General features: G+C 41.7%; 1 protein-coding gene across 7 annotated transcripts; it reads right to left on the bottom strand.

Annotated features, from left to right (window-relative positions):
* Positions 1–9,673: 9,673 nt before the first annotated feature.
* On the bottom strand, positions 9,674–27,670 carry SCML1 (Scm polycomb group protein like 1). Of its 7 annotated transcripts, none has more exons than XM_063703074.1 (8): positions 27,428–27,670; positions 20,441–20,589; positions 19,121–19,204; positions 18,562–18,642; positions 15,146–15,250; positions 14,361–14,760; positions 12,686–12,837; positions 9,674–11,396 (listed from the first exon to the last, which is right to left on the bottom strand). In XM_063703074.1, the coding sequence occupies exons 2-8, from the start codon at positions 20,471–20,473 to the stop codon at positions 11,262–11,264; spliced, it is 990 nt and encodes a 329-aa protein (XP_063559144.1). In that variant the 5' UTR covers positions 20,474–20,589; positions 27,428–27,670; the 3' UTR covers positions 9,674–11,261. The 7 variants fall into 7 exon arrangements, with proteins under 7 accessions (XP_063559144.1, XP_055232930.1, XP_004063908.1 ...); XM_055376955.1 differs by having other exon boundaries at positions 18,562–18,645; positions 27,428–27,665; XM_004063860.4 differs by lacking the exon at positions 27,428–27,670 and adding an exon at positions 26,963–27,288 and having other exon boundaries at positions 18,562–18,645.
* Between the last annotated feature and the right edge of the window lie 204 nt (positions 27,671–27,874).

Genomic DNA, 27,874 nt, shown 5'->3' with positions numbered 1-27,874 from the left:
GACCATAGCCTGTACTGTGCTTTCTGTCATTCAGAGGGTTCTTGGTAACATAGTAGGTACTCAGTTTTTTGAACGTTCTATGGAATCCTGAAAAGGCTGTGCTCCCTTTTTGAATTTGATGTTTATTAATAATGCCTTTACAATGATATCAATATCTGCCATTTAATTTTGTGTACATCTGTCAAAGGCTGAGAACAAAGTCTTTCATTCCTGTTGCCTTCCTATTAAATTATCCATGAGGTCCATCTGGTTCTGCTTTCTACTTTTGATTACGTGTAATTGATCATACACACATTCATGATCTGTACTTGAACCTCTTACCAGATAGCCAGTCCTGATGCATTGACTGTTTTTGCCTCTAATTCTCCCTCACCTGGATCAGTATTATTACGGTGACACTTTCTGTTTGCTTGCTGATCAGTTTCTGTCCAGTCCTTTATGTATAGGTCTATCCAGTCCTTTATGTATAGGTCTCTCTATGTTGCCCAGGCTGGTCTTGAACTCTTGGGCTTAAGCAACCCTTCCGCCTCAGCCTGCCCGGTAATTGGGACAACAGCAAGCACTACCAAGCCCAGCTCGACCCTTTATTCTAATGTTTAAGGTAAATGACAAGTTAGGCAAAAGCATATGATTGTTTCAATCCTGGAATCTTTTTAACGTGGACTTTTAATCTATTTCTATATGATGTCATTACATTAAGTTGGTCTTCTGACATACATTATGTTTTTTCCTTATGTTTTGACTGTTTCTACTGCCTGCTAAATGGCAATGTTTTATTGCCTTTTGTGTTCCACAGTGATTTGGACATGATATAGCCTGTGTTCTCGAAATTGAACAATTATTATAACAGCAATGCACTGCAGAGAAATCAGAGAGTGAAGATAACCAAAACAAAGAGAACATGGCCAGAATCTCACCTGTCCCTCCACACCCACTATAAACGGGTTTATGTGTATCTTCCAAATGTCTTCTAGATGCGTAAAGATATCTGGGCATAAACACACAATGGAATCCCCTGGAGAAGGAATGCTACAAATCTGCCTGTGACCTGCTTTGATCAACATATCGTGTATCTTTCCATGTGAATAAATGACTTTCCCCTGTATAACTTTTCATGACTGCAAATGTGTCCCATTGAATGGGTATAACATAATTTCAACAGTTCCCCTATTGTGGACTTGTTTATGAGCCCTTTGTCATTGCTAACAATATTGTGATGAACAGGCTTGCTAATACCTTACTCTTTGAGCACGTGGTTACTTCTGCAGGATACATTGGAAGTAGAGAAATTACTAAATCAACAGGTGTGTGCCTTTTTCAGGCTTTCTCTGTGACGCCTAACTGCCTTCTGGACATGTTACACCAAATTCACGTACTGTTAGCATGAGTATTTGACATTGCTTTGACCTTTGCTAAATTTTGTTTCAACTTTTCTTTTAGATTCAGGGAGTGCATGCGCAGGTTTGTTACCTGGGTATATTGTGTGATGCTGAGGCTTGGGGTACACATGATCCCGTCACCCAGGTGGTGAGCATAGCACCCAACAGTGAGTGTTTCAGCCTTTGCTCTCTTCCCTCCCTCCCCCTAGTAGTCCCCACTTTTTTATTGCTGCCATCTTTATGTCCATCAGTACCCAGTGTTTAGCTCCCACTTACAAGTGAGAACATGCAGTATTTGGTTTGCTGTTCCTGCACTAATTCTCTTAGGATTATGGCCTCCATGACTTTGCTAAATTTATAAAAGGTGAAGAATCACACACACCCTGTTTTACTTCGTGTTTCTTTAATCACTGGCAAAGCTCAACATTTTTCATGTGTGGTATCAGCCCACAAGTTGACCTGCAGTGATCCCCATCCCCTGGTAGTCCCGCTCCTGTGTAATCCACCCCACAGTGAATCAGGGATGGTCTGCGGGCCAACAGAAGACCGCAGAAGTCGTCACTTCTGACCCTAGGCTACAAAAGACAGTATTTGTTTCCTGTAATTCACATGTTCCTTGTTGCTGAACCTGTGCTCAATTTTGTGAAAGGTCTTTGGATGCCTCTGCCTCTCTCCTGAATCGCTTCTGCCTCCCATCCACTGCAGTCTTGGGAGCCTTGTACCAGAGGGAATAGGTGGCTGAGGTGGCAGCCCCATGAGAATGGAGGCCTTCTGCCAACAGCCACAGTGGAGTCAAGGGCTCCAGTCAACGTGTGTGGGTGACCAACCATCCCGGGACTGCGGGGTGAGCCAGGGCACAAGCCTCTCAGCGCTAACTCCGGGGACGAGGTGTAATCATCCTACATGTGAGTGAGCCATCTGGGAAGCAGAGCCCCATCCTCGTCAAGCCTTGAGATGACTGCGGTTCCAGCCGACAGCGTGTGTATGACCTGTAAGACCCTGGGGCAGGACCACGCGGCTGAGCAGCGCCCAGATTTCTGATCATCAGACTGCATGAGATCATGAGTGTTTGGCCAGGTGCAGTGGCTCACGCCTGTAATCCCAGCACTTTGGGAGGCCAAGGTCGGCAGATCACTTGAGGTTAGGAGTTTGAGACCAGCCTGGCCAATGTGGTGAAACCCCATCTCTACTAAAAATGCAAAAAATAGCTGCACATGGGCATGGTGGCAGGTGCCTGTAATCCCAGCTACTCGGGAGGCTGAGGTAGGAGAATTGCTTGAACCCAGGAGACGGAGGTTGCAGTGAGCCGAGATCACGCCACTGCAATCCAGCCTGGGTGACAGAGCAAGACTCCATCTCAAAAAGAGAGAGAGAGAGAGAGATCATAAGTGTTTGTTGTTTTAAGCTGCTAAGTTTGGGGGTAATTTTGTTCCATACAAATAATACATTATGTTTTTAAAACATTTTATAAGGATTTAATGTGTGATAAAGGTGATGAATTTACCCGTTGGGAAAAGTGTAGGAACAATTGGTTTATCCTGGGGAAAAGATAAAGGTTTTCAATCAAATGATCACCAGATGTACTGAGGATGTCTTGAAAAGAAAGCCACTGACCTACTGGAAGAGGGACAGGTGTGTCTTGACAGAAGCTCACTCCTGCTCAGGGTCTTTGGCCTTCAACACACACCTCCCTTGACCCCTGCCCATCATCCTTCAGGTCTTGGTGGAAACGATGCTTTCTCCACAAGCCCTGTACAATCTTCTCAGCCAGGTAGAGGCTGCCTGGTGGATCTCTCATGGCTACGCCACCTGCCACATTTTGCACACTCATGAGTTACGTAGGTGTTTGTATGTTTCATGCTGTCTTCCCAGATAGACTGTGAGCATCCTGAGGCTGGGGATGGTGCCTGTGCTGTGCACTCTCTCATGCCCAGCTGCCTGCCAGTCTGCAGTGCTTTATGGGGCATTTTCCTCCCTGACTTCCTGGTTCTTTGACACGGGGTTTGAAAACTCCACTTGGCAGTGTGTGCTCCCATCAGGGCTCTTCTGTTTCAGCTTCCACCTGCAGTGCTGTGCCTATGGGGTCCACATGTGCTACCCACGCCCCAGCTCCAGGAGTTGCAGACGCCTCCTTGGCTAGGGTTTGCTGGGTGTTTTGGTAATTGACATAACCTGAAGGAACAACGCAAGGGGTGCAGCATGGCCATGCCCCAAATGACCATACTACATGGCATCTGAAGACGCCGTGGATTGTAAAACCCATCCAGATGTCAGACATGTTCATGCCTGAGAAAAAAAGAACATCTTAGAATTGATGATGTATGTATTTTCTCAATCCAGCTTCAAGGGTCTGAGAGTTGTAGAAATATTTCCCAGATGGGCAAAAGCTTGCCTGCCCTTCTTAGTTTTCAGGGGTACCCTGTGTTCTGGTCATTTTCATTTTCTGAAAGGTATTTAGTGAGAAGTCGAGAGTGAGTGACTCAATGGCTGCTAGTAAGATGTCATGTTAAACCAGTTTTTAATTCTCTTCAGAGCCACACTGTCTTCCAGTAATTCCCTCTTTCTTCCTATAGTTTCAGTGCTTGACTGGCTGTATGTAAAACACAGAAGTGAAACCAACCAGAAAATAATCCAAAGGCCAAATGGCACCTTATGTCAGTCATTCAGTGACACTTGTGGAATGGCTCTGTATGTGTTTGCTACTTAAAAATAGCCTCAATATGATTCCCAGGATTACGATTCTATCAACAAGTAATTGATTCCTGATAGCCAGAATCAAAGCTGGTGAAACTCACTGCCCTCATGAGGAGTTCATTCTAGTGGGGAAAGACATCCAATATGCAAATAAATAAACAAGTGAATGAATGAATGAACCGTGGCAGGAAATGTATCAGTTACATCTCACCATATTTTTGAGCTATGGTAATGAATCCCCAAATCCCGGTAAGTTACAACTGTAGACACTACTTCTTGCTCACATAATATGAAGGAGGCCACAGGATGACCTTGGCCCAGCCCCAGCAGGCCTTCTTGCTTGCTCCAGAACCCAGTCTGAAGGGGCAGCCCTGTCTGGCCAATGCTGTGCTCACAGCCAAGGGAGAAGCATGTGACAGATGATCTCTCCCATGGGAAGGCTTCTGCTTGATGTGGTGCTCTTCAGTTCACTTGTGTACCTCCTGAATGCCAAAGCAGGGTTCAGGGCCAAGTGCAACAATGGGCTGGGCAACAGAGTTTGCCTTCGGGGAGAAACTGCAAATTCCATGGCAATGGATGGGAAGAAATATTCTTTGCAGGGAAAAGTTGATTGCTGGGAACAATAATCTAAGCAGCCATAAGTTTAAGTGACATAAAGAGAATATATCAGGGAAGGAGGCTAAGGGGAGCCAGGTGTGTGAGTGTCCTGGGGTTAGAGGGGTGCCACAGAGAAACTGACAAACTTACAAGAGGGATGAACAGGTGATGTTCTGATGTTAGGATCGTGATGTATAGTGGAGACTGCTGGCTAGTTACCAAAGACCCATTTCCTCGTCTTCCTGGGTACACAGACTTTTCCTGGCCACTGTTACAGTGAGGTGTGGCCATGTGACTGAGGTCCAGCCCATGGAATGGGAACAGAAGTGATGTGTGCCCTGCCACCAGGAGTCCAAGGACCCCAAGGCCTTAGGGATGGTGGAGCCACAGACAGAAGGAGCCTGGGTCCCCAAATCACCATCCGGCAGAAGGACATCTACTTCGGATCATGAGCAAGTAAGCTGGAGTGCAATGGCGCGATCTCAGCTCACTACAACCTCCGCCTCCCGGGTTCAAGTGATTCTCCTGCCTCAGCCTCCCAAGTAGTTGGGACTAGAGGCGTGCTCCACCACTCCTGGCTAATTTTTGTATTTTTAGTAGACGAAGTTTCACCATGTTGTCCAGGCTGGTCTCGAACTCCTGACCTCAAGTGATCTGTCCATCTCGGCCTCCCAAAGTGCTGGGATCACAGGAATGAGCCACCGCGCCTGGCCAAAAACAGGGATTTTATGGACTTCGGAAACCCACAGGTAGTGACTTCATAGTGATGTTCATGGTGATATTGACCTAGGTGGACTCTCCTGGGAGAGAGACTTCCCAACATGGAGAACGGCGTATATTGGCAAATATGAGTCATGAGGGGCTTCTTCAGGTGTATGGAAGAGGACGGTATATGGGGAAAAAGAATGAAAAAGGAACTGAATCCCTTTGTCTCAAAAGCAAACACAATTAGAGAGGTAATAACTGGAATAACCAACTGAGAGAGTGCTAACAACTTTGAAACCACCAGGCCTTGTACTTGGAGGAATTCCCCAGAATACCCTAGAAGTGGAGGCCCCTTTGGAGAGGGCAGAGTGTAGAGGAGTATGGGTGAGGGGATGAGGGTCTTCCCTTTCTGACCATCACTTCCTCCAGGAAAGCAGCATCAGATTCCACCAGACACTGATGAGTTTCAGAAATACCTGCCATTTCATTCAACAGAATGGCAGACCTGCCACCCTGCCATTTATCTGGATTTGTGTCTTCAAGTGTTCCTGTTTTCTACATGCCTCCCAATTATTTACTGACAAAGGAATGAGCTGATCCTTTGTCCTGTATTGTTTTTCATCTATTACTTCAAACTTGTTTCCTTTTCAACCACAACAGGAAGAACAGGTGCTTCTCAGTTGTAGGTGGCTTAGCTGTCTTTGGCTAATACTAAGAAACCTCAAGCAAGAAGTCTAAATATTAATCATTAATTTACTGAAATCCTCTGTGTTGTGAATGTTGCTCGACTTCAGACACCTCTGAAAAGTATAGAGAAATTTGTCTTCATGTTCTGCATACTTAAACTTTTTATTATGGAAAATTTCAAACATACATGATAGTAGAGAGATTTGTATAATGGATTCCCATGTATGTATCACTGGCCACAACAAATACCAACATAAGGCCAACCCTGTTTCATCTGCATCTCCTTCCCTGTCGGATTATTTCAAAGTAATCCCAGATATCGTCTCATTTAATCTGTAAAGTTTTAATAAGATACTTACTTCCAAGAGATAGGGGCACCATCTTTTCAAAATATAATTATAATACCAATTAGCACCATTGTTAGAAATTAATAGCAACTCTTCAGTATCATCTAATATCTACTGGGTATTCACCTTTCCCTGGATTGTCTCATGTATTCGTTTTTCCTGTTGTTTTCTTTTAATCAGCATCTAAACGAGGTCTGTGCATTGCATTTGGGTGACATGCCTCTTAAGACTCTCTTAATCTATAATCATTCCAAGTTCCCCTTTTTTTCCTTGGCTGGATGCAAGGAAATTGTTAAATGCCTTGCTAAATATGATGGCTTCATCCTAGTACTAGTTAATACCTAAAGAAAAAATACACATTTGTGGTAAGGCTTTTTACTTAAGACAATGGATATAATTTCACATTTCAAAGTCTCCTTGGTAATTGTGAATTTGGGGCAGATCTGATTAGATTGCTTTTGTTTTAATTTGTATTAGTCTTCAATTCAATTAGTGCAACTTGTTTGCATTAAGCTTTTAAAACCGCCTGTTCAGCTTCTGAGAGCTAACATTTTATACGTCTTAAGCCACCCATCTTTTCACGTGTTAACATCTATGAAATCAGTTTGCATTTTATAATCAATGGTGAGTGATAGTTTAATGGGTAGCATTTTCCTTTACTATTAAACAGTGGTGCATCTTACAATCAAAGAGGTCTTAGATTTGATGAAATATAATAGTTTACTTAAACTAGATAATATAAAGGGCCCTTTCTATGGAAGTTTTACTCTTCTTTCTGAACAGTGGGCCTGTACAAGACAGATATGCCGAAGAAGGTAAACAAGTCCAGGTCTGGTCAGGAACATAGGAGCCATTCTGAATCTTCAGAATGGAAGTGGTTTAATACAGAATCAGAAGCTTATATGGCTCCTGGAAGGCAGGGACTAAGGCAGGGACTGAGGAAGTTTCTAGAAATCCAGGACTGCAAGAGTCACAGGGAAGCTCCCCTGCCCCCAGTGGTCTCAGCTGCCTGCACGACTGAAGTGGGTGAGTCTCAAGGTGATATCCAGAGGCTGCTGGCAAACCCCACATCTGCCTCCTGCTGATGCTCAAAAGCCTGTCCTGTGCAGCCACCAGAAGGAAGCGGCTTCTCCTTACCTCCCTCCTCCCCAAATCAGGGCACAGGGTCTCTTGGGGCAGAATCTAAGAATCGAGGTCTACTGGCAAAGGATTGTGGCAAGTGTCACGTCCAGGCTTTATGCCTCTAAGGACAGGGAGGAACCGAGAAGGGCTGGGATGGTGGCAAGTACCAACAATGTTCAGCCCTTTAGAACACATCAGTGACTCCGTACATTAACTGCAGAGAAGCTTAATCTTTTTCGTCTTACATGAATATAAAAGGAAGTTGTAAGATATGTGTCCTGCTCCCAACGGACTGATTTCTGCCCCCGTGGAATATGTGCACCCACCCCGCCCCTGACATCAGTGGACTTGAGCCTCCAAGGCTAGCCAAAGCCAGGTGGAGGAGTGAGGCCAAAGGAGGAACAGGGCTTGGCAAGGCCAAAACCCTGCCCTGGCCGCCCCGTTGTCCCTGAGGGATTATTTCCACAAATGCATGTGCTTAAGTGCTTCAGTTCTATGGCAGGAGAACAGGACACACCACTACTGATACATAAGGACACATCACTTATGGGCACTTGGCACTGACTCATATGCTCTGTCATAAGTGCCCTGATGTTCTCCTTTTCATGAACGCTGGCTTGTCTGTTATGTTCTAGGCAGCTCGAGGGGAGGAGCTAGGTCCCTTCTTTCTTAAAGATCTCCCCTCAATGCTGATAGTATCCCTAAAGGCAGAAAGGTGATCCCATAACACTAGAGTTGCCTCTGTTAGAGCAGGGGGAGTGGCCAAGCTCAATTTGAGCACGTGCTAACTATGGAGTGTCGCTCTTAAGGTTTAGTGGCATCAACCTGCTGACAAAATAGGGCAAACAGCCAGAAGAGAGGAAAGACTGTCCGCCACGTATTCCAACGGTGGGCTCTCGCTTGCACATCCTCTCAAACCTAAAGCTCTCCCACATTGCCTGGATCAGCCTCAGGAGACTTTGTGAGCAAGCCCCAGCATCCAGCTATAGCCCCAGAAATTTTAACCTACTTCATGTACTCAGCCAACTGTGAGGACAATCCCTTCTGCAGCTTGAAAAAGCAGTGCTTTTCCTCCCAATTACACTGCCACTACTCACAGTATTTACTTTTTACTTTTGAATATTACAGAAGGGCATGGTGTTTCTATGCCTACAGAGGGAGGCCTTGGTTTAAAAGTTCAGGAAATCCCACTCTAGAACATGTACTGTAAGACATTTCAACAATAAGAAATCACACAGACGAAAGACCAAAGCAAATGCTAGGTGTTCCTGGAAGGTCTTAGAGCTCAGGTTGCAGAATTCTGCAGGCTACAAAGCATCAAAGAATGGAATGAGAGGCAAAGCCAGAGGAAGATCATTTCAAGTCTGGAAAATTCACAGGAAGGGTAATATGGCATGATAGTCTATGGACTAAAAATTTATAAGCCAGATAGGAGAAAAAAAGGAGCCACGAATTACTCAAGTCTCAGATCACTCAAATTGACACCTCTGTTCCAGTCGCTGAGCATCACCCTTGGAGTCTCGGTCAGGGCCCCATTGTCTCCAGTGAATCACAGGACACGCTGCTGGGGAGCAAGAGTAGTGAGGGTTTCTGGGTTCCTCGGCTGGAGCTGCAACTCCTGGGGTGGGGGTAGGGGTTGGATAAGTGAGGCTATGCAACTGTAACCCCAGTCCTCCAAGGGCATCCCACCGGGGCAGCTGGGCCATCTGAAGGCAGAGGGCCAAGAGCAGGTGCATCCAGGAGGCGGCCTCTGGCCCCCAGTGGTAAAAGAGCAGTCAGAGTTGCCAGCCAGGCGTACAGGCTCAGATGGGATGAGATATCTCGGGGCACGGGCATTTGCTAGCACTCTCGCATCACTGATGATATCATAAATAACAAAGGCTCTGAGTACAGATACAGCTCATCGACTGAACTTCTTACAGCCCCCCTGGGGTCTCATTGAAGACCCCTGTAAGAAATCAGCCCTTGGCTCTTAGGCATCTGTTTAGCAGTAGAATCTGGGCAGGTTTTAAAACTCAAGTATTTGGACATGGAAAGCCACAAGCTTACTAGAGTGGCTCTGTTTCAGTTCACACATTACAACAAATACACACATTAATGTAATACGGTGATGATAAATGAAATCACATCTGAGGCTTTCAATGAACTATTGTGATTTAACTTTATTAATATTTTAAAATATGAAAACTGTAAAACATAGTATTTATGTAAACACCTGAGGACTGTTCAAGTGGGTACAGCATCTTCATACAAACAATTTGAAAGAAGACCAAGTTTAAGTAAGAATCTTATGACATGTAAGGAATAACATTGATGAAGCTATTCTTTAAATAGTTGCATTCATGTCTAAAGTACATTTGGTTTTCTAAAAAGAAAAGGTACATTCTTGCATCTGGTGAACATTTTCTTGACATTACAGCAAATAGCTAATGGTGATAGCACCAATTCTCATAGCTCGTAAACCTTATATTTGTTACACAATGTAACAACAAAGTTATAAATTTATAACAAAATAATAGTGTTGAACATGTTTCCCTTGAAAGTTCTAACTTACAAAATAAAGCCCCCAAAGATTAGTCTGAATTAATGTATCATTCAAAGTGTAGCAGGATTAATGGCTCAGAATTAAGCAAATTAATTAGAAACATTGCATAGGACGGAGAACTTCCCTGTATGGAAACCAATCTACAGATTATTTCTTGTCCTCTAAAAAGTAAGTTGAGAGGTACTAATGATGGCAAATAATCCATTTATATTTTACAAAATAAAACATTTCACTAATATATGGCTCATCCTACCTCTGTGGCAATACAAAATGCCATTTCAAATTTTTTTTAAAAAGATTGTGTGTATACTTCGGGTGAGAATAAAATATAAAATACTATCTATATAAAGAATAAACACATAAAATACAGTTATGCCTTTTAAAAGTTTGGACAGACGTATCTTCTTAGAGAGATGCAAACAATGAAAGTGTAGTTATATGTCCAAACTTAGCCAAAATATGACAGTTTTAATATAATAGTTTGTTTGAAAAAAAGTAGTCAGACTTCATCCAAACCACCCTTGTGGTACAATATTTCTTGCATAAAATAACAATTCTATCTATCCTATAGTATATCTTAAAACTGTTAACAGCACATAATAAAAGTTTATATGCTTATTTTTACTCTAAATCTGAATAAATAAAACATATAGAGAAATAATAGCAGAAAGGAAAATAATTTATATGGCTATTCTCTTTCTGGAAACTTGTAGAATACTGCAACATCAGACAGATAAAATACTCCAGAAAGAGATATATATGGGTACACCTTTAAATTCTCTTCTGAGGAATAATTCCCATAGATTCAGTCATAGGAGTTGTCAACCCTGATAATACCTCTCTTAGCTGTTTTGGTTCTCTGTATGGAGATGAACCAGAATCAAAGGGTTTTTTTTTTCTGTTTCTTGCATGAAATATATTTGTAAACAATATAATAAAAGTAATTTTTAAAGACCTATAAAGAATGAATTTTCTATTGGACTATTCTAATACTATCTAGCAGTTAAATGGTTTTTAAAGAAGTAGACTGGACTATAACATAGTTCTACAATTCTAGCTATAATATATTTTGAGAGATACTTTCTGCAAAACAAAAACGACTAAAGGGCAGAAAAATGATTCCACACTAAGAAGGCATTGGTGCCTCTAGAAGTTGGCCCAATCTAAATTTGCACAAGGATTTTTTCAATTTTCAAAGCATTTTCCTTGTTTAAGTCGGTCAATGTAGTAGCATAGCTTCACAGCCGTTCCCAGCTTCACCCCCAAGTGCTTCAGCAACACGTCACTCGTGAGTAGGAGCAGAGCCTTCCCGTCAATTTCCTATGGAGAGAAGAAACTTAACGATAATTAATAATGCTTCCATATTTTCATCAGAATGGTTAGTTCTTTATGAGAACATGTAAAGCAAACTAGAGAGCAGCTCATTGCAGATGTATATTCTCTGAATATGCATCTACTTTATGAAAACTATTAAAAATATAACTTGTATAGTGAAGCACCGTTTGGTAATGTATAAACTCACTTCAAGTTCTAAGAAAAAGGAAATTTAACATAATATCTTAAAAAATAAACTGTGTCAAACTTAATTTTAAATATATACTGTACGTTGAATAAAATACTACACATCCATGACAAAATAGTAGACTATGAATAGTAAAAATGAATTTCAGATGTTCATTAACTTTCTGAGAAGGGCTGGGAAGATGAGTACGTCAACATCAGCGCAAACTCTAAATGTCTATACAATGTTGTCTTTATGATGAATGCCAATTAGTTGTCTGAAACTAATTAGATGCTAAAACTAATCACCAATTTTCTTACTATATTAAAAATCAGATATGTGGCTACTAATTTTGTTAGGACACACTGTGAAAATATCTGAATAAATAAAACATAGTCACAAAGCATTCTCCTAAAATTCCTTATCTTAATTGATCAACTTATGCTGCTGAAGCATATGATTTGGTTTTATATGTTCCAGTTTAAAAATAAAATTTTATTTACTCATTTAACACTATCTGAAAAGGTCTGAAATCCCTTATAGTACAACCTTTGTTTGGCACCTTCTATACTTTTTCTACTAAGTAAAACTCAAAATTAAAGAAACTAGAACTTACAAAACTTCGGCCTAGGATATTACTTTGTAAATGGTCTGATAATAGCAAGAGGGTATTAGCATTACAAATCATCAATAATCGAGGCAAATGGAATCAGTTGTTGAATCACTGGTTATATAAAAGGAAGGCCACCCTGTTATAGCCTGTGGTTACCCCCTCCTCCTCGTGGTCCTGGTGCCCAGCTGGGAGCAGATAGGGGGAGGATCTTTGTATCTGTCATTACAAAGGGGAGGTACACCTGAGTGGCCATGCTGAATCATCATGTCTTAAGAAGCTGAGGCAGTTTGTATTTTAGGCACTTCTACACCCATTTAAAGAACAGACCATTAGCCTACCATTTAAGGCTAACCTTGGGCAAAATAAGCTTTCTCATATATGGAAAAATCAGCTAATAGGGTTCTCCCACCATTCACACAGTATCCAACTGAAAGACCTGCACAGAGGTCATTCAAAGGCATTACAGCAGGAAAACAGGATCAAAAGATACATTACATGGCTTCTGAAGAGGTCGACAAGAGGGCATAATGCAAGAGGATCTGTTTGTTTTAGAAATAGGACCACTGCTTCCACCGACCAGGTTGAAGGGTGCTTAGTGATGCTTCCTTTCTCTATGTAACCGTCATTTTCAAATGGTGACCTTGTAACTTCAATGGAGAGGGGGAAAAGAAAAAAAAAGACAAATCACACTCGATCTGATCATTATCCTGAAAGAAGAGATGTTAGGTAGGGAGGAATGCTCTCTTTGTTGGAACCTTCTGTGATGTTCCTAGCAAGGAGTCAAGACTCCAACTGTAAAATCTAGTGAAAGCCTATATAAAGATGATGTGGGGATGCCTACACAAGAGTGTCCCATCTGACCTCCCCTAAATAGCAAAAGCTGGTTCAGAAGTTACATTAAAGTTTCAAAGATCACAAAACAGACTAAGTAAACCAAGTCTTCTTTGGCCACAGGCAAATATGGCAAAAGATCTGTCACTTGGGTAAAATTAGGTTAATCTAACCTAACCTATGACTCTCTTCAAGTATTTTAAGGAATTTCTCTCTTAATCTATCTAGATTAGGTTAATTTTACTAGCAAAATATAATGGAAATTCTCCAAATTTACAGTTTTATAATTGCTTAAATTTGTTCCTTTTAATCAATGAATCTCAATAACAACCCCATTATCTTTAAGAACCAAATTAGTACTTTTATCAAATCTTCCCCACGTATTCAATAAGGTTACTTTTAGTGTCGCTTTACTTTTTAGATTCCTGTCTCTCGTGGCTTAAGTGCTAATGTGCATTTTGAAGAAAACAAGATTATTTTCTGCTGAACTAGGTCAGAAGTAACTAACATTTTATTTAATTCCTCTTTCATGTTTAATTGCACAGTAATAGAGATTTTGGTCAAAGGTTTATATGTTTAAAAAATAACTGAGATATGAGACAGTTTAACTGCTCATACTTCAGAAAGTTTTAGCTATGCTCTACACTAAGTTGTGTTGAAATTTCTTTGTGTACTGACAAGTATCCTTTTACTCACCCACAGTGTTAGACTCCCTAAAATTAGTGTGTGATGACTAAAGTGGGTTTTGTAATTAGTTAGGAAAATTTGTTTCTCCAACCAGGACCATCAACACAATTTGATCTTTTTGTGTGTGTGAATTAGCCAAAAACATACCCTTTCTTCCCTACCATCTGGGCTCTTGCCATATCAGGAGTGTTTTTTATTTATCTAGGGAAAGGGTAAATAAAAATAGAAGATTTGGAAAAGCACAACGGGGCAGAGTTCTAGAAGTGCTACTCACCAGCTCTGTGACCTTGGGGATGGCGTAATAAATGTGCCAAAACCATGGGGTCATTATGAGTATAAGTGGAGAAGAGGCATGTCAGTTGATTGGCGCAGTGCCTTGCACATAATATGCATTCAATAAATGTTAGTCATCATTCTGAATATCACCTAAAACCAGCCCTCAAAATAGGAAACGAACAGCTTCCACTAGTTTGCATCAAGGATGTTGATAAATATAGGTCAAATAGTGCTACTTGTAAATATGGCATTTCAAACTCACCAAAACCAGAAGGGAAGCAGAGAGATGATCCAGTATACCTATTCTCCATCAAAGCTGAGTAACTCATCATCTCAGGGGCATGTACCAAATTGGGCTCTCCCTGGGCCAGCATACCTGAAGGTGGTGCTGCAGAAGCTTGGTCAGTTGAGTAAGTGTCGTGGATGCTGTCAGCCCGAGGGTTGCCAAGGCAGAGCCCTGAAGAAGAACCATACGCTGCACCATCAGATGCATAATACGGCTGATAATTATGCTCAGAGAAATCTGAGGGATGCACTGGACTCAGAGTGCGGCTGAGGATCGGGTCCTCCTCCGGCTCAGCTCGCTGGTATTCTTCCATGCAAAAGGATGGCCTTGGAAGGTTGCTCGGAGAATTATTCTCACGCCTTGACACTGGTAAAGTGGGGCTGTAACTTTCAGGGTAGGAGAATGTCTCGTAAACCTCATTTTTCTTCATTTTCTGGAGTTTAAGCTTTTTAACAAGCCGGTAAGAATGCTTTTTATATCCATATCGCTTCTGAAATCACACAAACACAGCATAAACCAACAGTGAGTAAAAAAGTAAATAAAATTAGTAGTAAATACATTCTTATTTTCCATGCAACATTGCCTTACATTATTAAAAATAAATGGTCCCTTTTGATTATATAATTCTTCAATCCTACATTTTAATTGTATTTTACACATTATAATTACAAACATAAAAATAGGCAGCATCATAAATTATCAAACCTAAACTTCAGCATTCTCCCAACAGAGTTTAGTCTCCATCTACTGCTACAAGTATAGACATGCCTTGCTAATCTCACACAGATACTGGTACTCTCTCACTTCTAGCTCATTGGCATCTTTACAAACCAGAGGTTTATCACAGTTGTAAAAATGTTTTTTATAACACTTACACGATTTGTCCACAGGGATCTCGCATGGAAACGTTGGATTTTTGAAACCTTTCTACGAATCACATCAATCTTCTTATCCAGGTTTTGCATAGCATCATATATAACCTATTATAATACAATGTAGTCATATAATTGGTATACAATGTAAAATATAATTTTTTATTTCAAAGAAAAGTAACGTGAAAATACCATTAAGTCAAATGTTAACTGCTAGACACAACAAAAGTTCTCAAGCCATCAGAAATGTCTTGCTCCTATTCAAGGCCTGGCTGTAGGTGACACAGAGCCAACAGGCTGAGCTACAGTAGTCCCCTCCCCTGCTCTACTCCATGTAGGAATTGAGGAAGCTCTAATGCTGGTGAATGAATGTCCCACAATGCCTCTATGCTAGCACATTGATGATGAGGACACTGCACATCAAGGAAGGTGCTATTTTACGAAAGAAATCTGCTAAAAGAACAAAGACTCACTTTATGATATACATATGTAACATATATGTTCATATATGTACAAATATGAAGTCTATATTATATACAGACAGTGAGTGTTCCACTCCAGAAAGAACACTGAACCAAATATAACAGATGTGACTTTTGGCTTCAAATTATTTTTAAATCACGCAGTCAGCAATTAATCTTACAAAACCGTTAAGTACACATCTCTTATGCGCCAATCGAACACATAGGAGACTGATAAAAGTCTGAGTATTCTTCTTGAAATACACAGAGACTTTGGGCAAAGAAAAATACACTTAAGCAAAGGGCCAGAAACATTGCAATCAAGCACATAGGAGGCTGATAAAAATCTGAGAATTCTTCTTGAAATACACAGAAACTTTGGGCAAAGAAAAATACACTTAAACAAAGGGCCAGAAACATTTCCTCATTCATTCATTCATTCAATCATTCACTCATTCACTCACTCAACTAAACCTTTATTGACGGCCTACCACCTGGCAGAACTACTTTGCTAGGTATTGAGAACATGGACCGAAAAAAAAAGCTCCTGGCCGGGTGCGGTGGCTCATGCCTGTAATCCCAGCACTTTGGGAGGCTAAGGCAGGTGAATCGCTTGAGCTCAGGAGTTGGAGACAAGCCTAGGCAACATGGCGAAACCCCCGTCTCTACCAAAAATACACAAAATCAGCCAAGCGTGGTGGTGCATGCCTGTAGTCCATGCTACTAGGAAGGCTGAGGTGGGAGAATCACCTGAGCCTGGGAAGTTGCGGCTGCAGTGAGCCATGACTGCGCCACTGCACTCCAGCCTGTCCTAGAGGAACTACCATCTCAGCTGGGAGAGAAACAAGTAAAAAGAGGATTCCAGTAGACAAAGTGATAAACAGCCTGGAACAGTGGTTTGCAAAGTGTGGTCCATGGACTGGTAGCATCAACATCACCTGTAAGCTCATTAGAAATGCCAAATGCCAGGCTGTACCCCAGACCTATGGAACCTGGAACTCTGAGAGTGGGGGCAGTGGTCTATGTTTTCACAAGCCCCCCAGGTGATTCTGATGGCCCTAGTGAGAACCACAGGGCTGCGGCACTGAGATAAACAGTGCAGGCTCTTGGGGAACATGGTTGGGGTCAAATACTACAGTCCAGCCACTTATTGGCTGTGTGACCCAGGGCAAGTTACTTAACCTCTCTGTGCTTCAGTGTCCTCATGTAGGGAATCAGGATGAAAAGCTCTCTCAGGGTTCTCTCGAGGACAAGAACCTTGCTATAGTATTAGGTTAATACTAACAGTAACAGCACTACACTACGCCCGGTCCAACAGTGCTCAGTGGTCTCTTCATGTTACTATTGTTATTACCAGTGGCGTGACACAGGTGGGAACAGGAGGCTAAGCCTGCACAGAAAAGCAGTCCTAACCCAGGCTGCAGTCATGGAGACCTTTTCAGAGGAGGTGAGGTCTGAAGTGAGAATTAAAACATGAGAAGGCCCTCGCCAGGTGAGGATGCATGGAAGGGCTTACAGCATAGAAGGAACAGCAGGTTCATAAATACCCAGAGAGAAAAACAGGAAGCCAGGTGTGGAGACAGCAAGTATGAATGACATTCCAGGAGTGGGGCTGTCACAGGAAGGAGAGAGTGAGGATGACAGGAAAGGAGGGATGGGAAGCAAGAGAAGTGGCTTCTCCAAGATGTGGGAGAACTTGTAGAGGGGAAGGAGGGACAGGGACTGGAGCCAGAGGAGAGAGAGGGGGATGCCCGATGGGGGGCAGCTCTGAGTTCAGGGAGGGGACTAGATGCAGAAAGCAGCAAGGGTGTCAGCCCTGGTCACTAGAATGGCCGGGAAGGGGTCAGAAGAAGGGCAGGGATGAGGGCAGTTGGTTGGCTGTGGGGACAGTTATGAGGACTCGGAGGAGAGGACTGCCCCAGGTGCTCCACTATCTCCACGAGTGAAGGGGCAGGACTAGGGAGCTGAGGTAGGCAGGGGATGGCGAGGTCTTCCTCTGCTCCCAGCCTAAGCAGGATGGAGACGGACTCAAGAGGGAACTGGGATGAAAGAACAAGGCAGGCTGGAGTGCCACCTCTGTGATCTAGAACGGGTAGGGGAAGAAAGAGCCAGCCCCTTGGCAGCAATGGAGAGGGGCCCTTGGGGCCATTTCAGGCTGACCATGGCCCTGGACACCTCCCCCCACAGATGCTACCTCCCACATCAGCATATAAGCTGACCTAGACCATGACCTAGCAGTGCATGGGGAGGCAGGCTGGAGAGAACCTGCTCCCTCCCTTCCCAGCTCGCGTCTGCACCCACTTCCCCCCAAAACTGCATGTGTCCCTTGGAAGCACTCCACTTCTGTTCTCCTCCATGATCATGATAAACACCCAAACAATTTTACTTTCCAAATTATGTTAGCTCATTCCATTCAAGAAACCTTATATATGGTAAGAAACATTATATATATATATAAACCTTCATTACCTCTGGGGTATGCAACTCACAAAATTCCCAGTAATCACATCTCTACCAACATGGTGATTCTTAAAACAACTCCTCAAAACTACCTTAGGTATGTTTCTTTACAAAACCTTGATGGGCTGCCACTTTGTTTCCATTGAGATATCTTGATGTGCATTTAGGCACATACTAAATTTCATCCAAATCAGTCAATTTCCTTTAAGGATTTTGTAGGGGAAACTAATTCAATACTGAGCAATGTAGATGAAAGAGACATAACTACATTTGGTTGGTAATGGGCTTTTTAAAAAGCTATTAAATCTACATGTTGCTATTCAGGAGATGTGGTTCTAACTATAAATTGTTTTAAAAAATCATCACAATGGGATGATAATCATAAATAAATTGATAGGCAAAATTTCAATTAATTGTACACTTTCCCTTTATGTGAGATAAAGAGAATTTTTGCTTAACATTTTAGAAAACTACATTGAAGAGACAGAACTTCCATACCTGGCAATGGATAAGGACATCATTAACTGTCTTCAGTTGCTCTTCAGTATTACAGGATGCGTCAGATACAATATTCGGTTCCTGCTAATATTTTAAAAGTAGTTAATGATTTATTTCTGTAACAGCCAAACTGAACACTGGGGGCAGGGGGAAGCTATATTTATTTATTTAAATTGTTTTTATTTATCACCAACTTTTCAAGCGGTTTCAGAAGTCTTAAATTAAGCAGAGATTTTTTAAATTCACATTAATATGAGAATGAAAAACTGACAATTGAGGAAGGGGGCAAGAAAAGAATTTATTATATCAGAAGAATCCAGGTTTAGAGTTTTATACTGAAAGTGAGTACAAAACTGCTCTTAATTTTCTACTATATAAGAAAAAGGGGAAAGTAAATTGGTTAAGTGCTCATTCTCTGATGAAAGCAAGCATACAAATTCAGGGGAGAGATATTTTCTTGAGTGTGAGTTTACGGGAACTCCATAGTATATGAGGAATTTACATCTTTTCCTTTAAAACAGCAAATGTTAATATATTTGGCAATTAGCAATTAACATACTTTATTGACAAATTCAGGTTTTGTTTCATACGCATAAAGAATAGTGTCGTCATCTTCATCATAAGTAGGTATTCTTGTTTTTACCTGAGGAAGATTTATCAACAAATTAAAAGGGAAGATGAAAGACAGAACTAAAAGAAAAGTTGAGGGTTTAATTTCACTTTCAAGAGGCTGTTACAAAGGCCTATTTGTGATATCAAAGGACCTTTGCTCATTGTAAATACTATGACTACATGAAAAGATGTATTTGCAGAACTGTGTTCTCATTAACCCAACTACACTTAAGACAACAGTTTTCACTGAGCTTAACCCTTTATATGCTTCATGGTAGAAAGACTAGTCCTTTAGCACCAGAAATACTTTAAAAGCAAACATTTCTAACCATGAACAAAGAAATAAATGTTACATGTTTTTTGATTTCTAAATAATCCAACAGTGCCCCTCTGTGGACAAGACAGAAAACATTTGAGCACCTATTTTTCTTGATAAATTAATCTCTAAAGTACCTTAAAACTTTAAAAAATAAGACAGGGTATAAATAAGTAAGGAGTAAATAGCCATTACACTTCAGTATAATAACTCTTCATTCTAAGAATGAATTATGAACTATGCGAATAATTTTATAATAAACATACTTGGTAGCTATGTATGTTTTTGTTTCAAAATACATGATAGAAATCACAAAAACATATGGAATTGGGTTACAGTTCAGTACTTTTAAAAATATACTGTCTTACCCTTGTATAGTGCCTTATGCTTTTCAAAGTGCTTTTACATAGTTATGTCAGAGAAAAATGACTCTTGGTAGGCAGTTAACATTATCTCCAAAGATTTTTGAAAAACATTAGGACTGACAGTAGTTAAGAGAATTGCCTAGACTACTTAGGTAGCATTAATATCTATGTCCTTATGTGACTAAAAAAAAGGTGTTTTCTGTTAAGCCAAATTATTTATAGTTTAATAATCTACATACTGATTCAACTTGAAGGATTAAGAAATATAGAAGAATATAACAGAAATGTAAAAACAGCACAACCACTTTGAAAAACTGTATGGCAGATTCTCACAGAGTTAAATTCACATGAACTCCATGACCTAGTAATTCAACTTCTGTCTGTTCACCCAAAAGAAATTTAAGTGTGTGTTCACAAAGAAACTTGTACACAAATTGTCACAAGAGCTTTATATATTATTGTTAAAATATATAACAAAAATTTACTTATGATCTATGCATTTCACTGTATAAAATTAAACTAAATTTAGAATAGAAGTATAGCACAGTAAAAAGAACAAAGACAGATTTTCAATTTGAATACAAACCACGTCGATTTCACTGGAGCTGTTAGACATCATTTTTGTGCAACAGGAGAAACTCCACTTCCTCTGAGTTGGACCTAATTATTTTTAAACTTGCTGGAGGGTTTATTTGTGATACTGCTTAGTCACCTAAGAGTGGTAAACCTCTACTCCTGAAAAGCAACGCATAAAAAAGTTACTTCATACACTTACTACCTTAATAATATGGATATGCTCTCAGACTGCTAACTCAAATAGAATTGGACTTTGGGTTGAATTTTAGAGAGTGACAAAACTAGAATTCTTCCATGGCCAATTTAGAATAAATCTTTCAAAACTGAAGGGCCATATTGCTCATGACTAGAAATAAGAATCAAATCAAACACAATTACAAACTGTGAAGTGACTGCTTAGTAACTTAAAGCCTACAGAGTAAATGCTGGAAACAAATGAACAAGAGAATGCAAGGGCTAACTGCTTTTGTAAAGGAGCTCCAAAAGGCTCTTGACTAAGGAGAAAGCATTGCCTCCAAAATGTAAGCCAGGAGTCTATTCTGGATTGGGTCCCCCCCGACTATGTGGGCTGGGCAGACCACAAGAGACACCACCTCCTCACCCACCAGGTTTTGAACACCAGTTGAGATGATCTCTAAGGTCCATTTCAACTTTCAAGTTAGGATTGCCTCAATAAATTTTATATTAAACCTAAATAAATGGATGTGAAAGGTAAGCCAAACAATCTAAAATTAGGAAGATTTGGTTATGGCTCTGAGTCACTTTACTATGGAACTAGAAAACTGGCTGCAAGAGTATCGGATTATATCTTGTACTAGAGATTTGCTTTGAATGTCTGCATCACAGTTACTGGAAAGGGTACGTTAATGAAAGAGCTACCCTATCCTTTCTGAACCAGAGCAGTAATGAGAGGCACAATTAAGAGATTCAGGTTTCATCTCTTTCCTGTTTCCCTTTCATTCTATAGTGGAGATACTAATGACCATGAACCCAAAAGACAGAAATCAAAAGGGGATAAAGAAGATGGGAGAACTAACTCGAGTTAGATAAATGCAGACTAATGTTGCAAAGAAGTATCAAGTTATAAAATACCTCTAATTGGGGCTGTAACTTCAATCAAATTTCCCTTTTTAAACTATTTGAGTTTTCTGACCATAAAACTTATACAAGCTATCAGTAATTAAATTCTGGTATATTTATATAAAGGAACTTCGCAGCAATAAGAATAAACCAACTACTGCTGTACACAGCAAGGCTGAATCTCACAACCATAACCTTGGGTTTAAAAACAGCCAGACACAAAAGAGTACAGTATATGACTCAATTGATATTAAACTCAAAAACAGGCAAAACTAACCTGTGGTGGAGTCTTTCCAAACCAGTACTTTTAGGTCTACTGTAGTTACTGTAATGACTTCTTAGTGTTCTATCTTGTAAATATGCCATGATTTATTAAACACAGCCCCCAATTCATAGATATTCAAGTTACTTCTAAAGTTTTGATCTTATAAAGAACACTGCAGAACAGTCTTACACCTGTGCAAGTAGTTCTATGGGATAAATTTCTAGAGGTAGAAACAATGGATAGGTCTCCACGTTTGAAAATTCTCCTCTACTTCTTCCCACTAAGGAGGGCTGTTGGGGTCAGCCAGATGTTCCAAAATAAACTAAGGTAGTATCCTGCTGGTCCTGCATGTAGTTTTAAAACCAGGACAGATAATACATAGTACCAAATAGCTTCTTGGCATCAGATGACTAAGTGACTTTTCTCTTTTGATCTCCTGATGCAACATAGTAAAACATTTCTTAATGTTCTTGGGGTGAGGGGTCCAGCTGATTATAAACAACAACATTCAATTTGTTGGTGTTTTATTTAGAAATTGTTTGCATCTCTATTTCTAAGATCTTACATTAGTGAGATGGTATATTTCTCACCATTAATGAATCAGTATTGTATTGCTACATTATTAACACTTGGTATCAAAATTGCTCTGCAAAATTAGCTGGGAAGCCTTTCATCTCTTTCTATACTCTAAAAAAGTTTACATCGCACGACAATTTTTGTGCTCAAAGGGTTGAATTTATAAAAAAAAACTCTCTGGGTCCAGTTTTTATAACATTTTCTAAGTTCCTCCATGGTTGATGATCTAGTCAAATTATCCTACTTTTTCTTGAGTTGTTTTGACAAATTATTTTTATCCAGAAGGATAATCATTTCATCATAATTACAGAATTTTTAGCAAAACCACAGTTTAAAAGTATTATTTCTAATTTAATTTGTACTTTCTTTTGATTCTTTGATTAGGTATTCTATCATGCTAAATTACTGACAACCCTGTGGGATAGGTTCTATTACTGTCCTCATTTTCCTTATGAGGAAACTGAAGCAAAGAACGTTTACTAGGGGTGTCCAAGGGAGGGAATATAGTCATGGGTTCTTAGTTTGTTTCTGGTTGGGCCAGTAAAGCCCCTTCCTCATCCCTCTTTTCCACTTATCCCTAGAGACAGAAACTAAAAAGCATAGCTTCAGGCTGCCGAAAGCCTAAAACAAAACAAAACAGAACAACAATGACAACAACAACAAAATAAGGCTGGTTGGACAAGCTTGATTTAAGTAATTTGCCCAGGTCCCATTGCTAGTAAATGGTGCAGTCTACCACCACACTCTATGCACTTTACTTCATTATTAAAATCACCTGGTATACCTTTGCTACCAATAACACAGTACAATCCAAACTCCTACCATGGCCTGCAAGGTCCTTCCATAATCAGGACCCCGCCTACTGCGCAGAGGTCACTTCTTACCACTTGCCCCTTTACTCTAAGCCAGGGGTCCCCAACCCCTAGGCAACCGCCTGGTACTGGTCCTTGGCCTGTTAGGAGCACAGCAGGAGCTAGCAAGGGTTATCGCCTGAGCTCCGCCTCCTGTCAGATGAGCGGCAGTATTAGATTCTCACAGGAGCACAAACCCTATTGTGAACTGCACATGCGAGGGATCTAGGTTGCACTCTCCTTATGAAACAGTTTCATTAGGAAACCATACCCCGCTAGCACTCCCCTGTCCCTGCATCTGTGGAAAAATTGTCTTCCACAAAACCAAAACCGGTTCCTGGTGCCAAAAAGGCTGGGGACAGCAGTTCTAAGCCTAAAATATTTACTATGTAGCCTGTTTCAGGCAAGTTTGCAGACAATGGTTACAAGCTCTTACATCCAGAGAACAGAGAACTCCCTATTTGGATTAATAACAATGTTGTCAAAATTTGGCTGTAGTTAGACACAGGAGCACTGTGCAGTGAGTCCACCACTGGACTCCCAACATGTTTACATCTCTGGTACATATACAAATCAACACCAATCTTTCACTCTTTGAGCTTCTCGCTCCTGTTATGCCCTCCGTCCATAATACCCTGTTGTGTCTCCGCCTAGGAGAATCTATTCAACTTCAAGGCTTACTTCAAGTTTCACCTCCAAAAAGCAAGGGCACCATGCCAATGATCATCCCATGTGGATGTGACACGGCTTTCCCTGAACTACAATAACACTCACACTTTAATACTTCTACGGCAACTGTCACACATATCTGGTTACATGAGAGGCAGCATCAAACAGCATTAAGACCTTAGGCTTGTGGTCAGAATACCTGGGTTTGGGTCCCACCTCCCCCACATACTAGCTGTGTAAGTAAGTCGAACAACTTACTTAAATCCTTTTTTTTTTTTTTGTCTGTAAAATGGGAATGATAATAGCACATACCTCATGGAATTGTGAGGATTAAATTAATACATGTCAAGTGCTTAGAGTAATGCATGGCAAAGATAGCAAGGGCTTTTGAGTATTGACCGCATCTATCCAACAGAACTATTTCTCAAGGAGCACATAGACAACAAGCCTGGGTCATAACGTCATTTTCATTCACATTGCACCTGAAGTGAATTTTTATGTCTTTTAGGTACCAGGGTATGATGCAAGGAGCTGGGCTTTAGTTATAAACACTTGAATCCAAGTCCAAATTGCCAAATTTGCCGTTTCACTTTAGGCAAATATTTCACCTCTCTGTGCCTCAAATTTTCTAACCTGTAAAGTTGGAATAATATCTACTTCACAGGGCTATTTAGGCCAAAAATTACACAGTTAAACTCTCAGCATCATGCCTGGTTCATAGTAGACACACCATAAATTTTAATTCCTTTTCACTTCTTCCCATAAGGTAAACAATTACAGCTTTACCACATTGTCTTAGAGCCCAACCATGACTAGAATGTGCAAAATTAATTTCATTTTTAAATCTCAAATCCCACAAAATGCGTTTACTTAAAATGAAACTCATTTATATTTACCACAGAAATCTAAATTTTTTTTTTTTTTTGGAGACAGAGTCTTACTCTGTCACCCAGGCTGGAGTGCAGTGGCATGATCTCGGCTTACTGCAACCTCTACCTCCCGGGTTAAAGCAATTCTCCTCCCTCAGCCTCCCGAGTAGTTAGCGTAACAGGCTTGCACCACCATGCCCAGTTAATTTTTGTACTTTTAGTAAAGACTGGGTTTCACCATGTTGGCCAGGCTGGTCCCGAACTTCTGACCTCAAGTGATCTGCCCACCTCGGCCTCCCAAAGTGCTGGGATTACAGGTGTGAGCCACCGCGCCTGGCCAACTCTTGATAACACCATAAATTTAAGTTCCTTTTCACTTTTTCCCACAAGATAAATTACAGCTTTACAACATTTTCTCAGAGCCCAACCATGACTAGATTCTACAAAATTAATTTCACTTTTAAACCTCAAATTCCACAAAAATGAGTTTAAAGGAAACTCATTTATATTTACCCCGGAAATCTAAACTCTTGATAATACCACACATTTTAGTTTCTTCTCACTTCTTCCCACAAGATAAATAATTTCAGCTTTACAACATTTTCTCAGAGCCCAACCATGACTACATTGTGCAAAATGAATTAATTTCACTTTTAAATCTCAAATCCCGTAAAAATGAGTTTACTTAAAATGAAACTCACTTGCATTTACCACAAAAATGTAAACTCTTGATTACACCATATACCTTAATTCCTTTTCACTTCTTTCCATAAGATAAATCACAACTTTACATTTTCTCAGAGCCCAACCATGACTAGATTGTGCGAAATTAATTAATTTCACTTTTAAATCTCAAATCCCATAAAAATGAGTTTACTTAAAATGAAACTCACTTGTATTTACCACAGAAATTTAAACTATTCATTACACCATACACTTTAGTTCCTTTTCACTTCGTCCCACAAGATTAATTACAGCTTTACAACATTTTCTCAGAGCCCAAGGCTAGATTGTGCAAAATTAATTAATTTCACTTTCAAATCTCAAATCTCGCAAAATGAGTTTACTTAAAATGAAACTCACTTATATTTACCACAGAAATCTAAACTCTTGATAACATAAGAACAAGAGGCCGTCTGGTTTTCTAAAAGACATTTTTTAGACATTAAAGACATTTTCAAAAGTCGTAAATATTCGCTCCGGAGGCGCAAGGCTTTCACCTGCCATTAATTCATCAGATAAGGCACAGCTCACAATGAGGCACCACTCACACCGGGACCACTTTGAAGAACACACAGCAAAATGCTCTGTTTGTTTTAAGAACAATCACTTTCTAAACCTTCCTGCGGGACTCTCAAAGGCAGCCCCTTCCATTGCCGCCAGAACCGCATCCCATCGCCCAGCACTTGCCGCAGGCCGGACAAGTGAGGCCCAAAAGGGCACCCAGCCCACGCCCCGCTTTAGAAAACACCGCGCGGCAAAGCTGCTTGGAAAATGGCTTTTAGTCAACCTGAAGCCAGTTTGCAGCACTCGGGGAGAGCCGGGGAGAGGAGGGAGGGACGCGATCCGCCACCAACCAAATCAGGGCCTTTCCTGTTAACAACCACGCTGCAAGGGGGCCGGGCCCTCGCACGCCTCGACGGCCTCCCCCACTCCAAAGGGACTCCGATTTCGCAGGATCTCCCGACTCCCGCCTCTGCTCCCAACACTCTACGTTTTTCTCTTCCTCCTCATTTACGTATTTACAATAAAACAGCGAAGCTGCACAGTCTGTCTCTAAATCAAACGCGGTTACCATCAAAGCCTCAGACTCTATGTCTCAACCGCAAAAGGTCTGACAGGAAATCAACACGGGAGTTTGTCAACTCTTTAAACTCAAAGCTCTGTTAACGAAATCTGGATCCTTCCTCGCTCCCCACCTGCCTCCCCTGACAGGAGAATGACTGTAAAAGGATCCTGTCGTCCCCGAAAGTCAGCACCAAGCACCTCACAAATTGTCAAATCTCAAAAGCTCACATGCGCGGGCACTCCGGAAAGGCTGTGGGGACCACCCAAAGCACCACCCTCCACACCGCGGCTGAAATTGGAGGCTGCGAAGTCAAGACTCGCTCTTCCCCGCAAAGCAAACCCTCTCTCCTCAGGAGAGCCCCGGCCCCTAAGCCAAATCGTGTATTCCCGTGACGGGAAAGCTCAAGGTGAGGAAAAAGTACGACTGGACAGACCTATTTTAGTGACAGAGCCTGTCACGCCGGCCTCCGGAGGTCGCGGTAAAACTGCTCGCAGTAGTCCTGCCTCTCCGATGGGCGACAGCTGTGACCGTTAGGCCAGTCGACGCTTCGGAAAGGTCCTGGCACCGGAAACCGGGACTGGTCACGCGCACGCGAGACCAGTGATGCCCTGACCCCTGAGTGGATCAGAGAGCTCCCGCGACGCCGAGTTCCCACACTCGCGGTTGCGGAGGGGGGCGGGACTACCCGCTGACCAATCGGAGTCTGGCCACTGACAGGCGTCACCGTTGATCGGCCAATCCGCGGGTGCTCTCCCAGTCCTTGGGTGAGGGCGGGAATTTGCTAAGGAGACGGCTGTGGGGCGGGGCCGAGGGCGGGAATTTGCTGAGGAGATAGCTGTGGGGCGGGGCCGAGGGCGGGAATTTGCTGAGGAGATGGCTGTGGGGCGGGGCCTCTTACCTCAGGTTTTCCTTCGCAAGACCCGCAGGATTGAAAGTGGTCGTTAGGCCTTTCAGAGACTCGCGCGCTGAGAGTGGTTTCTGCGGCTGCGCAGGAGGCTGGCGCGCATGCGCAACCCTTCTAGTGGCGTTGTAGTTAGGGTCGTGGTGTCCCCACTTCGTTGTTGGGGTGTCCGAAGCTTTTTTTTTTTAATGTGATCCCGCCCCTCCCCCGCGCTCTGTGACGCACCAGAGACGTCGTCGTAAACTGGGTTTCCTGGACGCACGCTAGTGATTGACTTGGAATGAGGAGAGGGGCGGGGCCTTAGCAGTTGCCCTGAGCCAGGTCTGGTAGGAAGGGCGAGGGGGGCCAGGGTGGGGGGCGGGCAAGATATTTCCAGTCTCCAGCACCCACAAGTTGGACTGGGGAACTAACGCAGACCTTGAAGGCAGATTTACTGGATTGGAC

The sequence above is a fragment of the Gorilla gorilla genome, chromosome X, assembly GCF_029281585.2.
Source record: "Gorilla gorilla gorilla isolate KB3781 chromosome X, NHGRI_mGorGor1-v2.1_pri, whole genome shotgun sequence".
Lineage (NCBI taxonomy): Eukaryota > Metazoa > Chordata > Mammalia > Primates > Hominidae > Gorilla > Gorilla gorilla.
Note: the sequence above shows the minus strand (reverse complement) of the source record. Positions and strands in the feature narration are given on the sequence as shown.

What these genes read in the sequence shown, in the direction of transcription:
- SCML1 (XM_055376955.1), bottom strand. Translation starts at nt 20,473, where the DNA reads ATGATGTCTAACAGCTCCAGTGAAATCGACGTG. An exon ending in ATGTCCTTATCCATTGCCAG is followed by an intron (nt 15,251 to 18,561) that starts GTATGGAAGTTC and finishes GTATTATAATAG; the next exon opens with GTTATATATGATGCTATGCA. An exon ending in GATCCCTGTGGACAAATCGT is followed by an intron (nt 14,761 to 15,145) that starts GTAAGTGTTATA and finishes GTGTGATTTCAG; the next exon opens with AAGCGATATGGATATAAAAA.